Source organism: Arachis ipaensis, chromosome B2, assembly GCF_059453495.1.
Source record: "Arachis ipaensis isolate K30076 ecotype BB chromosome B2, ASM5945349v1, whole genome shotgun sequence".
NCBI lineage: Eukaryota > Viridiplantae > Streptophyta > Magnoliopsida > Fabales > Fabaceae > Arachis > Arachis ipaensis.
Window position 1 is genome coordinate 68,119,950 of NC_142437.1, and position 17,018 is coordinate 68,136,967.

A 17,018-nucleotide genomic window follows, 5' to 3' on the forward strand; every position below is an offset into this window, starting at 1 on the left:
GCCGCCAATAATTCTAGCCTATACCACGAAGACTCTGATCGTAAATCAGAAGGCTAAGAGATACACATTCAAGCTTGTTACATGTAGAACGGAAGTGTTTGTCAGGCACGCGTTCATAAGTGAGAATGGTGATGAGCGTCACATAATCATCACATTCATCATGTTCTTGTGTGCGAATGAATATCTTAGAGAAGAAATAGGCTTGATTTGAATAGAAAAACAATAGTACTTTGCATTAATTCATGAGGAACAGTAGAGCTCCACACCTTAATCTATGGTGTGTAGAAACTCTATCGTTGAAAATACATAAGTGAAAATAGGGTAGACATGGCCGAGTGGCCAGCCTCCCATGGAGGTCTAGAGATCTAAAAATGATCAAAAGATCAACCAAAGATTAAAAAAGAGATGTAAATACAATAGTAAAAGTTCTATTTATACTAAACTAGTTACTAGGGTTACAGAAATAAGTAAATGATGCAGAAATCCACTTCCAAGCCCACTTGGTGTGTGCTTGGGCTGAGCGTTGAAGCTTTCACGTGTAGAGGTCTTCCTTGGAGTTAAACGCTAGTTTGTAACCTGTTTCTGGCGTTTAACTCTGCTTTGCAACCTGTTTCTGGCGTTTAACTCCAGAATAGGACAGAGAGCTGGCGTTGAACGCCAGTTTGTGTCATCTAAACTCGGGCAAAGTATGGACTATTATATATTACTGAAAAGCCCTGGAAGACTACTTTCCAACGCAATTGAGAGCGCGCCATTTGAACTCTTGTAGCTCCAGAAAATCCACTTTAAGTGCAGGGAGGTCAGAATCCAACAGCATCTGCAGTCCTTCTTCAACCTCTGAATCTGATTTTTGCTCAAGTCCCTCAATTTCAGCCAGAAATTACCTGAAATCACAGAAAAACACACAAACTCATAGTAAAGTCCAGAAATGTGATTTTTATTTGAAAACTAATAAAAATATATTAAAAACTAACTAAATCATACTAAAAACTATGTAAAACAATGCCAAAAAGCGTATAAATTATCCGCTTATCACAAGGATAAGAAAATAAATTGCAAGAAAGTAAGGCTAACAACTAAAGAGAATATAAATGCTAAAAGACACACCTGAACAAGGATTGAGAATCGAAACTTCCTAGCCATGTCATTGACCAAAAACATGGCAACGACCTAGAGTTAAACTCATTTCGTCATCTCTAACATCAGAAGAAAGTCAAATAGGCATAGTCAGTCTTAATCTATAGGTCTTACTCATCAAACAAGAACAACTAACAATCCTTAATTACCAATCAGTATTGGACATCAACAACTCTCATGTACCTAACCATGACATGACAATTACAAGAGCAAACCCAATTAGTCAACCTCTAATGGTGAGATAAGTCAACCCGGCTAAATCAATCTCAATCCATAGGTCTTACTCGTTAATAAAAATAAGATTAATTAAAATTTCTAAATTAATAATCAATTTAGACATTAGTGACTCAAGGTCACCTTAATTACTCAATTTCAAGCCAAGAGTGTAAAAATCTACCCTAAAACTAAGAGAAGCATTTTCACAAACACTTGAAAGGCATAAAAGTAAAACATAGTAAAATTACAAGAATAATAAAATCTATAACTACCAAATGTCGGAAAGCAATAGCAACAAATAAAAGGAACAACAATAAGCATGAAAACATAAACTGCATTAAAGAAAATCAAAATCCAACAAGAATTCATAAATATGAAAGTAATAAAATAAAGAAAATAGCAAGTAAAACTACAAGAATTAAGATGCTAAAATAATAAAAAGTAAAGAAAACTAAATGAAAACAAGGATTAAAATCTAAACTAAGGAAAAAACTAAACCTAAAATCCTAATTTCTAGAGAGAAGAGAGAGCTTCTTCCTCTAGAATTCTAACCTAAAACATGGCATAAAACTATCCTAATTGCTCCCCCTTAATCCTCCTTGAAAATCGCATCAAAATACTTCAGAAATAACTTGGATTCAGCCTAAGAAAGCCCTGAAATTGCGACCCACGTGTTTACTTAAGTAAATCACGTGCTGGCAGTCATGTGTATGCATGAGGTATGCGTATGCGCAAATTAGCAAATTTCCAAAACATGTGTACATATGAGGCATGCGTACGCGCAACTTGAGATTCATGCGTACGCATAAGGTATGTGTACGCATGACCATGAGATGCTCCAAACTTCATTTCTTCATGAATTCTCTACTTTTGCATGCTTTTTCTTCACTTCTTCAAGCCATCCTTGCCTTCTAAACCTGAAATCACTCAACAAATACATCAATGTATTGAATGGAATATAAGTGAATTAAATTTAGTAATTTAAGAGCCTAAAAAATATGTTTTTAATCATTAAGCACAATTAGGAGAAATTCACAAAACTATGCTATTTCAATGAATAAATGCATGATAAGTTGATAAAATCCATTCAATTCAATCCAAAATTTACTATAAAATTGTGGTTTATCAATGACTCGGTAGAATGTTTGAGCTCGACTTACAAAGAACTCGGCCTCGAGTAGGGATATTTTTCATATCTTGGCCCACAACTTAGCCACAAGAAGATAAACCCCAACTCGTAAAGTCAAAACACGCTCTATCGGCTTACCCGACCTCATAACACTACAAAAATAATTAGTTTTAGCGACAAACTTTTAGCGGCAATAATACAATGGCTGCTATTTTTTTATTTAAGTTATGTTTTTGTGGCCATTATATATTTGCCATTAATGCTATATATTATAATAGTAATTATTATTGCCACTAAAAATATAAGAAAAACTATTTTTAATAAAAAATTTTAGTGGCCATAGTATTATGGTTGGTATTATTTTTATTAGAATATTTTTTATAAAAATTTATCAATTGCCAAACAGAAAGAAGAACAAGAACTATCCCACACCCCCTTTCTCTCACTCTCTGAAAAACCCAACCCTAAGCCCAGCCATTATCACCATCCCCATCGCCGAAATGTTCTCTTCTGAGACCATGGGTACCGTCGCATCCTTCTTATCGCCGCCGTTTTCTGCAATGGCAAGATCCGCTACCGGTCGCCATCCTCCACCGAGCTCCTTGACAGCTATACTGTCACCTCGCCATCGTCCTCCTCTGTGGAGCTGCCAGAACTCTAGCCATTTCCTCCAACGAGTCCATCGAAGAATACACCCTCACGCACCGCAAGATTTCACCCAATAACAGAGCCTCTAGCTTCTACGCCATCATCTTCAATGCTAGCAACTCTGGCAGCCACATTCACATTTTCCACTTCGCTCGCAATCTTGACCTTGTTCACATTGGCAAAGATCTCGAGCTATTCGTTCAGGTTGGTGATATCCTACCGATTTGCATTTTGCTTCACTAGTTCATACTAAGATTTGCATTGTATAAGCAATTTACACTCATTATTTTTTAGAATAGAGTTCAAAGCTCTTTGTTCATTGGAGATTGATGAGATTGTAAGAAATTTAAGATGAAATTGCCACAAAGAAATTAATCAACTGATTTGATGCTATAGAGATAGCAGTTAAAACTCAAATTCTAATAGTATCCATACTGTTAAAATGAATTTAATTTGAATACTTTAACTGCTCTTGATTGTTCTTGATTTAGGTTTTCATCTTCAGTTTCTCCGATTATGAGATTTTTGAATACTTTGTGATTTTTGCATCTTTCTTTTGTGTGTGTCATGCGTGTGCAGCGACTATAATTCCCGTGGTTCAGAAACAACACCAGTTTCTGGTGACTCTACCTCTATATAATACAACTGTTATGGAGTAATGGAGGTAACTAAATTAATGCTCCTTCTTTTTCATTCTAGATTTTTCACTGAAATTTGGAATATTGTCATTATTAGTTCAAGAATGTGGTGGTTTATCAGACAAAATCATCAAGTAGAGCTAATAGGTAGAATGAATATGCCTATGATTTATTATGTGATGACATTGTTGGAAGGTAAATAGATTTGTTTATACATCATCTATTTCTTCTGGTTTAATTTTTACTTATATTCTATTGTTCTAATGTACACCATCTAATTTGACTTTTATTTGCTCAAATTAAACCAGTAAAAAATTGTCTTTATTCTCTTTGTTGTTTTTAGCCTGAAGTTGTCAAGATCTTTTCTCTGTTAATCCCCCAAAAAAAGTCATTTCATCTTAAATAAGAGAAATTTTCCTTTGTAAAGAAAGCTTCTTTCTGGAATTTCATTCATGGCTATTGTGGGTAGGGTGGTTATTGTGGGCTGAGCAAAGTTTGTTCCCTTTCTATGTGTTATTAAATTTTGATGGGTGTTTGGGTTTGTTCATAACCCCAAGAGTATTCATGGGGTCCTTCAAATTTTTTACTAAAAGAAAGCAAGTTGATTCTGTAGAAGTCGAAACCAAGGGTCTCCTTGCCAAGGAATTAACTGTTCTTTATCTAATTGCAATTGGTAATCAATTCATTAATTAATTTTTTATTATTATTTTCATTCTTTAATTGATTGATTTGTTTGGATAGTGATCATACATTAGGTGTTGGTTCAACAATTGGTGCTGGAGTGTATGTTCCTGTTGGAACGGTTGCAAGAGAGGAAGCAGCTGCAGAAGGGAAGGGCAAAGTAGGAAAGGAAGACAAGGTAATAATATTATAAATATTATTATAACATTAACATTATTAAGCTTAGTTCATGATGTAGGATTTATGTCGGTAAAAAAATTCACAAAAATAATCACGTTGTAAGTATAGTTCTAAACCGACAATTAACCCTAAATCAAAGTTTAATTAGGTTATCACAAGTACAAACTTCAATAAAAATAAATTGAAGTATTCAAACCTCGGGTCATCTCTCAAGGAATTGCAAGCGGGTGCTCAATTATTGGCTATGGAAGTATATTTTGGGGTTTTTGTAGTAAGAGACAAGAAATGTAAATAGCAAAAGAAATAAGCTAACAACTAAGAAAGCTCTTGGCAAGGAATGAGAATTAGAAGTTCTATCCTCATTATCATCCTCAATTGTGATAAGAATTGTTTATTACTCCTACTTAGTTAACCTCTAACTATGAAGGAAAGTCAAGTGCATGGAATTGGCTCTTGTCCACAAGTCCTAGTCAAATCCTAGTGAAAGACTAGTTTTAGGGGCATTAAAGTCAACTAACAACTTCCAATTGTCAATCAACAAAAGACTTTGATAACTCAAGAGTCTCCAATTACTCAACTCAAGCCAAGAGGAAAAAATTCTAGCTCATAACTAAAAGGAACATTTTATCGAACACTTAAAGTGCAAAAGAAGTAAACATCATAAATTGCAAGAAATAAAGGAAGCTATAACTACAAAGGCAAGAGATCAAAAATAGGAAACTAAAGCAAATATAAAAAGACATGGAAATCATAAATTGCATTAAAAGGAAATGGAAATCAACAAAAGAGTTCATAAACTAAAATTGATAAAATAAAGGAATTAACAAAAGAAGTAAAATGCTAGAACAAGTAAAAGTAAAAGGAAAATTAAAGCAAAGGAGGAATGAGATCTAGATCTAAAAGGAAGAAAGCTAAGAACCCTAAATCTAGAGAGAGGAGAGAGCCTTTCTCTCTATAGAATTCTACATCTAAACTAAGTGTGTGTATGAATGAATTGGAATTCCCCCGTCCTCCTTCACTCCCAGCCTATTATCCTCGAATTGGGCTTGAAACTGGGCCAAAAATCAGCTCAAAAATCGCCCCCAACGATTTCACTTTAGTGAGGCATGTGCTGCTTCGTCATGCGTATGCGTCATCCACGTGTACGCATCGCTGGATGAGGCTCATGGTCATGCGTACACGTCAGTCACGCGTACGCGTCGCCTGGAAGATTGCGCGATCACACGCACACGTCATCCACGCGTATGCGTCGGCACCAGTATCTCAGATCTTCAATTTCTTGTATTCTTTCCACTTTTGCATGCTTCCTATCTATCCTCTAAGCCATTCTTACCCTATAATCTCTGAAATCACTTAACAAACACATCACAACATCGAATGGTAATAAGAGAGGATTAAAAACTAGTGATTTTGAGGCCTTAGAAGCACGTTTTCAATCATAGCACAAAATTAGGAAGAAATCTTAAAAACATGCAAATTGTATGAATAAGTGTGAAAAAAGTTGATAAAATCCACTAAATTAAGTACAAGATAAACCCTAAAAATGAGGTTTATCAGTTCATTATTAAATTCATCATCGTACTATTATCACTATATATGACCAGGTTTCAAGTTTTATTTATTATTAATAATGAAAAAGAGAGGGGACGGGGACTGTGTCTAACATGCGCGGGGGTTCACGGTGTCATCGGAATGTGGCGTTAAGCTTCAAATCCCAACGCACAAAAAATAAAAAATGTGAGAATTAACAAATCTTAAATAATTTAACATATTTAACAAGAATAAGAAAATAACAAAATTAGTGGCGGGACTAATATAATTTGACTAGTGTGATGATGATCATTATTGTCGCTACATAGTACATGCTAGTGTTGTGGCGAAGATTCTGACCGTATTTTGGTTTTGTTTGTTTCTTTTGCGTGGCGAATTATTACTGGCCGTAGATTCCTGTTCCTCATTATGCGTTTATTTCTCAGTTTATTTGGGTGAGTTACCTTTTTTTTAATATACTTTGACCACATGATGCATTTTGATTTACGTTACTGTGCTCAAGTGTGAAGTATATTCCCCCCCCCACCCTCCCGTGTATTTAGTTTGTCATATTGAGATTCAGAGTCTTGTCTAAGTTGAATGATTTTTCTCTAATAATGTAGGTATCTATGACAAGGAAGAGAAAGCGGCCAGAGCTTATGATCTCGCTGCTTTTTTATTTCTGTTGGCGGAAATAGCAGCTGCTCTTTCATCATTTTGTTATGCAGAACTTACAAGTCGCTGCCCTTCTGCTGGGAGTGCATATCACTCTTCATACATATGCCTTGGAGAAGGGTACTTTATTTAATTTTCTTCATTCTAATATCTTTTAAAATGTTTGGTTTATCCTTTTTGTTTCATTTCAATATAACTTAACTTTTTCACAGAAAACTATTTATGTGCTTTTATAGATTTAAAGATATAGTGCTAGAGTTTTCAAATTAAAATACATAATAAAGATGGTCGGACTAAAGAAAAATTGAGTGTATTTTATAAAAAAAATAGAGTGATGGAGGTTCTGATCTTGATAATTATCCTATCAATATTTGTAGTTTCCTCTTTTGTCCAAAAGCACACGCTTGCAGAAGTTGGTTAGCGGCACCAATGAGGGGAACAATGATGAAGTCTACATCCATGACATTCCTAGAGGACCTGTTGTATTTGAGATATGTGTCAAGTTCTATTATGGTATGCACCGGATTTTACTGGTTATTATAATAAAGTACATGCTAGCTAGTTTTCTAATGCTGTAAGTGTTCCAGTGATATGTTGTAAGTGGTGGAATTGATAAATTGAACTTAATGGGGGTTCTCATCTCGAATTTAACCTTCTTAGGTTCTCTATTTTGAAATATCCATCCTATATATTACAGGTTTGTCTTCTATGAAAGAACTGAATTTAGATTATTTATTCCTTATTTTCTTCTGCACTTCATGTACTTCCTCTTCCATTATCATTCAAAAGTTGTGCTTATTGATTGGGGTAAGATATAACATAGCAATTTTCACCACTTCATAAGCAAAATTAATTTACTATGATTACTAGCTATGCTTAATCTGTTAAAGTGTTAACCGGATTTTTCCTATTCTTGATTGTGGTCTATGTTTTCTCGATTGTAGCAATGTATGACGGCATATTCTTCTAGTTACACTATTTTCTCTCATATATTCTAATAGTATCCATCCTGTTATAGAATTTTATGTCCTTGTAATTAAGATGCTCATATACAACTCTAACATGTGCACAAATTCTTCAGACGATGTATGCTTTTATCATCCTACTTCTCTTGATTCCCAGGTAAATTTGGTTTATTTATAAACCTATGTTGTTGCCTAGTTATGACACTTATTTCTTCTTTTATTCTTTTTCCTTGTTATATGGATATACTTTAAATCCACCTATTGATTACTTAAACGTAGAACTTATGCTTGTTTATTCTTCTAATAGTTACTAGAATCAAGTAAAAACAAGCATTGAAATTCTAATGTATAAAATAAAACTCTTAATACATAAAATTGGCATTATTTGAAAATTGGTTTAGTGCAATATAATATCCAAACATTCTTTATAGAACTAACAATTAGTGGTTAATCTTGTTGAAGACCAAAAGGAATCAATTTATGGTCAACTTAATCTTTGTTTTTCTAGGCATTTCGACTTAATCAATTATGATAGAACTTTGTCCATTAAAATTCAAATTTTTTACCTTAGTCTTGAAGAATGGTCAGTTTAAGTTTCTTGGTTTTATAGTGCTCCTCTCAAGCTTTTGGTGCTGAATATCCATTTTAAATTGCAAGGTTCACCTTAGCTTTTCACAGAACCGCTAAAAATTTTACCTTAGCTTTAAGAAAATTGCTGCTTTTCTTTATTATTTTATTACTTTCTTTTTTTCACTGCCATCACTTTAATTCTGACGTATACAGTTATCATGAAGAAACATTCTATATATGTAAACCCAAATTCAAATACATGTTCTGTGAAAAGTTTTCATAACATAAAGATATTTGTTCAAGCTTGGAAGTGATTTTAACTTTGATTGAATGGTGTTATTGTTTATTACTTTCTGTTAAAACTGAGATGCAGAACTAGCTAGGATGTGGATTAATAGAAGATAGTGTTGGTTATTTAAATATATGATCTGATTTGTTTCTTATCTGCATGTGGCTCTTCTCATATTTTGCTGAAGAGTATTCCGATTGAACCAACAAGTGAAAATATTGGCATCGAATTAGCTTTCATGGCCGCAGCCAAGGGTTACAAGCACAAAATTATAATGCTTGCTTCAATGAGTCTCGAAAGAGGAATCACTTTGTTGGCTTTTGGGGATGAGTTGGTTGTGACAGACCCTGCAAAGGAAATGAAAGGAAGCCCTTCAGAAGGCTGAAGAGATTGTAGTTAAGACTCCTAATTCCTACATGCCTCAGCAATTTGTGTATATAATGTAGATTTATTCTTAAATCTTTTTTTTCTTGTAGTATTTATGTTGTTTAAATTTGTATTATACTTTATTACATTTCAAGAGAAATTTGTGTATAAATATTTTGAATTTAATGAAAGATTTCATTTTGTACTAATTAATTTTAGTATATTTATATTATGTACAATAATAATAATTGTCGGTAAAAATAATTTGAAATTTTAGAAAAAAGATAGGTTGTTATTTATAAAAGAGTGAGCATAATTAAAAAAGTTTTAAGATTTTAGCGGCAATAGTAATGGCAACTAAAAGTGAATAACATTACAATTTTATAATTATTTTTAGTGGCCATATAAATTACCGGTAAAATGGGTTTTGGCGGCATTAGTAATGGCCACTAAAAGTAAATAACATTGTAATTTTAGAATTAATTTTGGTGGCCATATAAATTGCCAAAAAAATGACCGCTAAAACTTATATAATTTTTGCGGCCATTAAAAGGTTTTTACCGGCAAATGTTATAATTGCCGCTAAAACCTTTTAGTGACAAAGTATAAGACGGCTAATATCTAATTGCCGGTAAATATATTAGCGGCTATTTTTATTGCCGCTAAAAGCAAAATAAATGGCCACTAAAAATGATTATTTTTGTAGTGTAAGTCCGACCTGGTACTCAGAACCTAACTACTCCTACAAACATGCTTATGTATTATCTCAACAACTCCTAGATAAAAGAAAAAAAATAAGCGCCCATCAAGAAAGGTGGGTAAGTTATAGAAAAATAACATATCCTTCTACTATATAAATACCCTATCAAACTCACACGTATCTCTCAACTCTAATATACTAAAAATTTTGCCTAAAATTCTTGCTAACTTAAGTAACAGAGTCTATTGCACATAACACTTCCAAATTTTTCCGAAGAACTTGGACAACATCACTCCATCGAAGGAGACGCCGAAACATCTCATTAAAAGGAGGTTGGACCTCATGTTAGGGCCTAAAGCATACTGGTTTCAGGTAAGTCTCAGAACAAGTCACTATATATTTGTGTATAAATACATATATAATTTAACTTATTTTAATGTGTATTTTATATTTTGATATATATATATATATATTTTTGATCCTAGTGACTAATTTTGATGACTAATTTTAATGTAGACAAATAATTAATTAAAAAGAGTAAAATAATAAGATTCATTCTAAAAGATTTTCACACCAAAGAAGGATAAAAATATAAAAGACAAAAGACTCCACAGAAAACACAATTACTAAAATGCTATTTAAAATATTTTTATTTAAAATAAATAAAAATATTATTTGTATACTAAAATTAATTATTAAAATTAATTACCGATGTATTTGTATATAAATATATATTATTTAATTTATTTTTAATATTTATTTATATTTTAATATATATATTTTAGGGTAAATCACACCTTTAAACCAAACAGAGCTCAAAATTACACCATTCTGCCAAAAGAAAAATTGTTACAAGGATCTACCAGAGGCATAATTTTATATAAGGAAAAGTCTAGGGGGCCAGCAACTTTGTTAAATTTTGGCCAGCATGTAACCAGCAAAAAAAAGTGAGTCATTAGATGAAATCTCACACCATTAAAACCATCATTGATGGCTATTTGATGGCTACAAATCACAAAAGTTGCTAGCCCCCTAGCATTCCTCTTTATATAATTCGAATCAGCCTCATTCGAATTATCCATCCTAACACTAATTCGAATCAGACCAATTCGAATTATTAGAAACATACAATTCAGATTTATGCAATTCGAATCAGCCTCATTCGATTTATGCATGCATGTAAAGTCCTCATAATTCGAAACAAGTTGTTTCGATTTACTTCTTGGTTTTGTTTCTATATAATTCGAATGGAGCTGATTCGAATTATTATGCATTGAGCTATTAGTCTATTACAAATTTTTATAGTACCCTAAACATTTTTTAAAATTATTTTGCATGGAATAAAATATTTTTTTTGGTATAATTTAAATAAATTTATTAAAAAATATTATTAAAAAAATATTTACTCAAATTTTAAATATAATACTCTTCTACATAATTAATAATTTAAAAATAAAAAAATTATTTTATTTCATGCGAAGCAATTAAAAAAAGACTAAATTTAAAGATAGATATTCATGCATGTAGTCAAATTTTAAATAAAATATTCGAGTTAATACTCAATTTGGTCCTTGAACTTACATGCGAGTCTCAATTTAGTCCCTGAAGTTTCAATTGCCTCTATTTAGTCTCCAAAATTTATAAATGTGCCTCATATTGGTCCTTGAGACGATTTTTAGTATAAAAACGTTAATGAAGTACTGTTATAGACTAGTTAAAACTTGTAAAATGATGCAATTTTGGTTTTGGCATTTAAATAGCTCAAAACGGCATCGTATTACTTATTTTGTTAGGTAAAATTTTAATAAACACTATTTATGATGTTGTTTTTGGGTTATTTGATTGCAAAAACTAAAACGACATTATTTTACAAAGTTTAGTGTGGCATCCGGCTGTTCACGACAGTGTTCCATTAACGTTTGTACGTTGAAAATTATTTCAAGGACTAACATGAGTTATGTTCACAAAGTTTGGGGACTAAATAAAGGCAATTAAAACTTTAGAGACTAAATTGAGGCTTGCATGAAAGTTCAGGGACCAAATTGAGTATTATCTCAAAATATTCTATATAACCAATAATAATTTAAAAATTAAAAAAATTATTTTATTCCATACAAAACCGTTTAAAAAGAAAAAAATGAATTAACAAACTATTTAATTACGAGACTTTTTCAAAATATTCATGAGCTATCAAGAATGGATTGAAGAGTATTTTATGGAATTCGAATTGATAGCTCATAAATATTTTGAAGAAGTCTCGTAATTAAATATTTTGTTAGCTTTTTTTTTAATGCATGGAATAAAATATATATTTTTTAATTTTTAAATTATTAATTTTTTAATAAACTTATTTAAATTATATCACCAAAAAAATATTTTATTTTATACAAAATAATTTAAAGAAATGATTTAAAAAATATTAGAAGTACTATAAATATTTGTAATGTCCTAATGACTTGGGAATGTATGTACTCAAATTTTAAATAAAATACTCTACATAGTCAATAATAATTTAAAAATAAAAAAATATATTTTTATCATTTACTTATCTAAATTATTAGGATATTATAAATTTTTATAATATTCCTAATATCTTTTAAGCCTTTTTTTTTTAAATTATTTTGCATGAAATAAAATATTTTTTAATTTTTAAATTATTATTGATTATGTAGAGTATTTTATTTAAAATTTCACTACATGCATGAATATTTATCTTTAAATTTAGTCTTTTTTTAATTACTTCGCATGAAATAAAATAAATTTTTTTGTTTTTAAATTATTAATTATGTAGAAGAGTATTATATTTGAAATTTGAGTAAATATATTTTTTAATAAATTTTGTTAATATTTTATTTAAATTATACCACAAAAAATATTTTATTTCATGTAAAATAATTTTTAAAAATGACTTAAAAAATGTTTGAGGTATTATAAAAATTTGTAATAGACTAATAGTTCGATGCATAGTAATTCAAATCAGCCACATTCGAATTATATTGAAACAAAACTAAGAAGTAAATCGAAACAGCTTGTTTCGAATTATGAGGACTTTACATGCATGCATAAATCGAATGAGGCTGATTCGAATTGCATAAATCTGATTTGTATGTCTTTATTAATTCGAATTGGTCTAATTCGAATTAGTGTTAGGATGGATAATTCGAATGAGACTGATTCGAATTATATAAAATTGTGTCTCTGGTAGATCCTTGTAACTATTTTTCTTTTGGCAGAATAGTGTAATTTTGAGTTCTGTTTGGTTTATAGGTGTGATTTATCCTATATTTTATATTAATAATTAATTTTAATGATTAATTTTAATGTATACTTAATATAATTAATATGGTTGCTTGTGGACTTGTGGTACTGCCAGGAGAAAATTAATTTCGTGATTTGCTGGGATTATTATGTGCAATTTGTTATTTAATTATCACTACCGATCACTTGATCCTCCAATTATGAATAAATACAAAATTTTTAATCTCTAGTTATTTTGCACTTCGGACCATGGATAATTACTAAATATTACATATGTATTAAAAGTTAAAATAATTAATTTGAGATGAAAACTCAAAGAAAATTTGTATTAATACAAAGTTAATAATTAAAAATTATATATAATAATTTAGTTAAATATTTTACTTTATTTAAAAATTTTTAATTATTAACTTGTTATAAAACCAACTACTCTACGGGTGAGCAAATGACTGTATTCACACTAAAGTGATGACTGAATAGGTGACAAATATTGAAGTAATATTTAAAGTGGTTTTTGAATTTAAAATGTCCTAAATTCGTCTTTAAATTTAAATAATGGTTATTTTTGAAATATTTTTTGATGACGAAAGGATGATGAGATTGAACGGATACCACGCAAAAAGTCGGGTGAATTGGTAAAAATATTATTATTTTATTTTTTGCATCCAAATAAAACGTAAATGACATCGTTTAGGATATTTTGAGGGATTTTAATATGTTGGAGTTAAAATTTTTTCAAAATATCCTAAACGACGTCGTTTATATTTTATTTGGGTGCTAAAAAAGAAATGATGATATTTTACCAATGCAGCGTTGCTTTCAGCGTGACATTTGTCTAAAGGATCGCTTGAGTAGATTCGACATCATTGCTCAGAATGGTAATGTTAGTGTGATGTGTAAAAAAGAAGTTGAATCTATGCAACATTTGTTTGTTACGTGTGAGTTTGCTTGGCAGGTATGGTGCGCTTGGATTGCTCATGTGGGTCGAGTTTGGTGCATATCAAGGTTAATAAGAGAACACTTTGAGAGTTGGAGGACGATGCCTATGAAAAAAGATGAGTGTAAAACATGGTTAGTTGGTTTCTTCTCAATTATATGAAATATTTGATTGTGTAGAAATGAATTCATCTTTTAGAATAAGAAAACGGTCGTGGTGGAATGCATTGCTAGATCGGTCTATAGTTATAAAAAATGATCTAAAAGTATCTCATGTTGTTAATGGTTATGTGAGAGATGATATAGGAGCTTCGTATCTTTTGTGTCATATGCTCCACCAAGTATGTTGAGTTTGTTTTGACTTTCGAAAAAAAAAATTGTCACCAAACAATTTCTCAAAGACGATTGTTATTAAGTTTAAAGATAAATTTGAAAGAATTTTAAATTTAAAGACAATATTAATACTCGACTGCAAATTTAGATACTACTTTAAGTATTAAACGGTCAACCCGGCCCTCCCATCATCCGTGCTTGCCCACGGGTTTGTGTGTCCGAAGCTTTTTTACTTTTGGGTTTGCAGATGGATTTAAATTCTGCCACACAACACATCATTTCACAACAGAGTGGTTGAGTCGATTAATTACCGGTCAGTGTCACAAGTCCGTCTGATGCCGCCCTTTGCCTAACTCCTCAACACAATATCCTACCATGCAGTTAGCATTAATTAACACTCAGTATCATATACAGCTGCACAACTACCCATTTCCATTCTGCTGCCGAAACTTCATAGTGCCTTAATTGAACCCACCGGCACCCTCCCCATGCATCCATCTCGCCTTCTCTTTTAATACCATTCCGATCATATGTCTCCTCCACGCAAACCACAATCATTTCCATCCCATCTGATCTCCAACAAAAATGATAATCTTCTCTCCAATTTTAATCCTCATGATTACAGTCCTACTTGTCTTCCTACTTTCCCAAACCAAATCCAAGAAGCTCAACCTTCCTCCAGGCCCCCCTGGTTGGCCTATTGTTGGTAACCTCCTCCAAGTCGCACGTTCCGGAAAGCCTTATTTCGTCTTTGTGAACGATGTGAGGCAAAAATATGGCCCAATTTTCACCCTCAAGATGGGGACAAGAACCATGATTTTCCTCAGCGACCCCAAACTAATCCACGAGGCGTTGATCGAGAACGGCGCACTCTACGCTAGCAGGCCCCCCGAGACTCCAACAAGAAACGTCTTCAGCGTCAACAAGTTCACAGTTAACGCCGCCACGTACGGTCCCATCTGGCGGTCTCTGAGGAAGAACATGGTTCAAAACATGCTGAGCTCCACCAGGCTGAAGGAGTTTCGTTCTGTGAGAGAGAAGGCGATGAACAAACTCATCGACAGGCTCAGAGCCGAAGCAGAGGCTAACAACGGAGTTGTTTGGGTGCTAAAGGATGCAAGATTCGCCGTCTTCTGCATACTCCTGACCATGTGTTTCGGCCTCGAAATGGACGAAGAAACCGTTGAGAAAATGGATGAGATGATGAAACTGGTCCTCATCACGGTGGACGCGAAAATCTACGACTACCTCCCCATCCTGAAGCCTTTTTACTCGAAGCAGAGGAAGAGAGCCATGGAAGTTCGTAAGGAGCAGATTGAGTTTATGGTTCCTTTCATTGATAAGAGAAAGAGGGCAATCCAAAACCCAGGCTCGGAACTCTCCGCCACTCCATTTTCATACCTGGACACGCTGTTTGATCTAAAAATCGAAGGGCGAAAATCAGCGCCATCAGACGATGAAGTGGTTACCCTCTGCTCTGAGTTTCTTAACGGCGGCACTGACACAACGGCCACGGCAGTTGAGTGGGGAATTGCTGAACTGATTGAGAACCCACACGTACAAAAGAAGCTGTTTGAGGAGATCAAAGAAACGGTTGGGGAGAGGAAAGTGAACGAAAAGGACGTGGAGAAGATGCCGTACTTGCAAGCAGTGGTGAAGGAGCTCTTAAGGAAGCATCCTCCAACGTACTTCACACTCACTCATGCAGTTACCGAACCGACAACTATATCAGGGTTTGACATACCAACTGATGTAAACGTGGAGATCTTCCTTGCGCCCTTTGGAAATGACCCCAAATTATGGACTAAACCGGAGAAGTTCGAACCGGAGAGGTTCATGGATGGAGGAATGGACAAGGACGTTGACATTACTGGAGTGACCGGGACCATGAAGATGATGCCTTTTGGGGTTGGGAGAAGGATATGCCCTGGTTTGGGTATGGCCACAGTTCATGTTCACCTGATGCTGGCCAGGATGGTGCAAGAGTTTGAGTGGAGTGCATATCCCGAAGGGAAGCCGTTGGACTTCAGTGGCAAGTTGGTGTTCACTGTGGTCATGAAGGAATCTCTCAGAGCAACCATTAAGCTAAGATAATGATCATCAGCAAAATGAGATGTGCAGTAGTAGTAGCAGTATAATGTAAGATTATGGTTACTGTATACTGATAATTTTGTCAAACATGAATTTGACTATACTGTACTTTTTGCTTTTTCTATCTTTGTTAGCACAGCATAATAATGGAAATGATTTTCCTTTTGTATTTAAAGTTTTATGTGGTTATGTGATTTTAGAATTGTTTTTGAGTAAAATTAATTCAATCAAAACTGATTTTGATCAGAATTTGAATTGAAATAAAATAATATGGTGCTTAATTTAGTAGTTCAATTTTAAAAATCAATTTTCTTTGTTCAATCTTCGTTATTAAAATTAGGGTAAATATCTTTTATTAAAATTAGCATTTATTAAAATTAGACATAACCCACCTTAATCATTTTTAAATTTTAGTCAGGTGTTCACTCATTAAAAAAAAATGGACAAATCAACCTATATTATTGGTTGTCAAAAAATTATTCGTCTGACGTGTCAGGTTGAGTCTGATGTATCAATTGACAGTGTGAAGTGTTAACTCCAAATGGTTGCAATGAATGAAAACCCCCTCCGTACCTCTTCTTCTTCTTTCTCATTCTCCCCCTTATCTTTTTCCTCTTTTTCAAACTCGTTATCATTACTATCTACGTCCACAGTCATAAAATTCTTCTTGCATTAA

General features: G+C 32.8%; 2 protein-coding genes across 3 annotated transcripts; both read left to right on the forward strand.

Moving 5' to 3' along the window:
* The first annotated feature begins 3,646 nt into the window (after nt 1–3,646).
* Nucleotides 3,647–9,233, forward strand: LOC107625325 (cationic amino acid transporter 2, vacuolar-like). 2 transcript variants are annotated; one of them, XM_088506333.1, is made up of 6 exons: nt 3,647–4,441; nt 4,524–4,627; nt 6,797–6,954; nt 7,212–7,347; nt 7,422–7,531; nt 8,846–9,233. In XM_088506333.1, the coding sequence occupies exons 1-5, from the start codon at nt 4,333–4,335 to the stop codon at nt 7,422–7,424; spliced, it is 510 nt and encodes a 169-aa protein (XP_088362459.1). In that variant the 5' UTR covers nt 3,647–4,332; the 3' UTR covers nt 7,425–7,531; nt 8,846–9,233. The 2 variants fall into 2 exon arrangements, with proteins under 2 accessions (XP_088362459.1, XP_088362458.1); XM_088506332.1 differs by lacking the exon at nt 8,846–9,233 and having other exon boundaries at nt 3,797–4,441; nt 7,212–7,569.
* A 5,306-nt stretch (nt 9,234–14,539) lies between these two features.
* Nucleotides 14,540–16,517, forward strand: LOC107625324 (cytochrome P450 77A3-like). The gene has a single exon (XM_016327941.3). The coding sequence runs from the start codon at nt 14,837–14,839 to the stop codon at nt 16,343–16,345; it is 1,509 nt and encodes a 502-aa protein (XP_016183427.1). The 5' UTR covers nt 14,540–14,836; the 3' UTR covers nt 16,346–16,517.
* Nucleotides 16,518–17,018: the final 501 nt, after the last annotated feature.

Bases quoted from the DNA above. Each gene is read 5' to 3' on its own strand.
- LOC107625325 (XM_088506332.1), top strand. From the start codon at position 4,333: ATGGGGTCCTTCAAATTTTTTACTAAAAGAAAGCAAGTTGATTCTGTA. The intron at 4,442-4,523 runs GTAATCAATTCA...ATCATACATTAG, and splicing joins TCTTTATCTAATTGCAATTG to GTGTTGGTTCAACAATTGGT. The intron at 6,955-7,211 runs GTACTTTATTTA...CAATATTTGTAG, and splicing joins TACATATGCCTTGGAGAAGG to TTTCCTCTTTTGTCCAAAAG.
- LOC107625324 (XM_016327941.3), top strand. From the start codon at position 14,837: ATGATAATCTTCTCTCCAATTTTAATCCTCATGATTACAGTCCTACTT.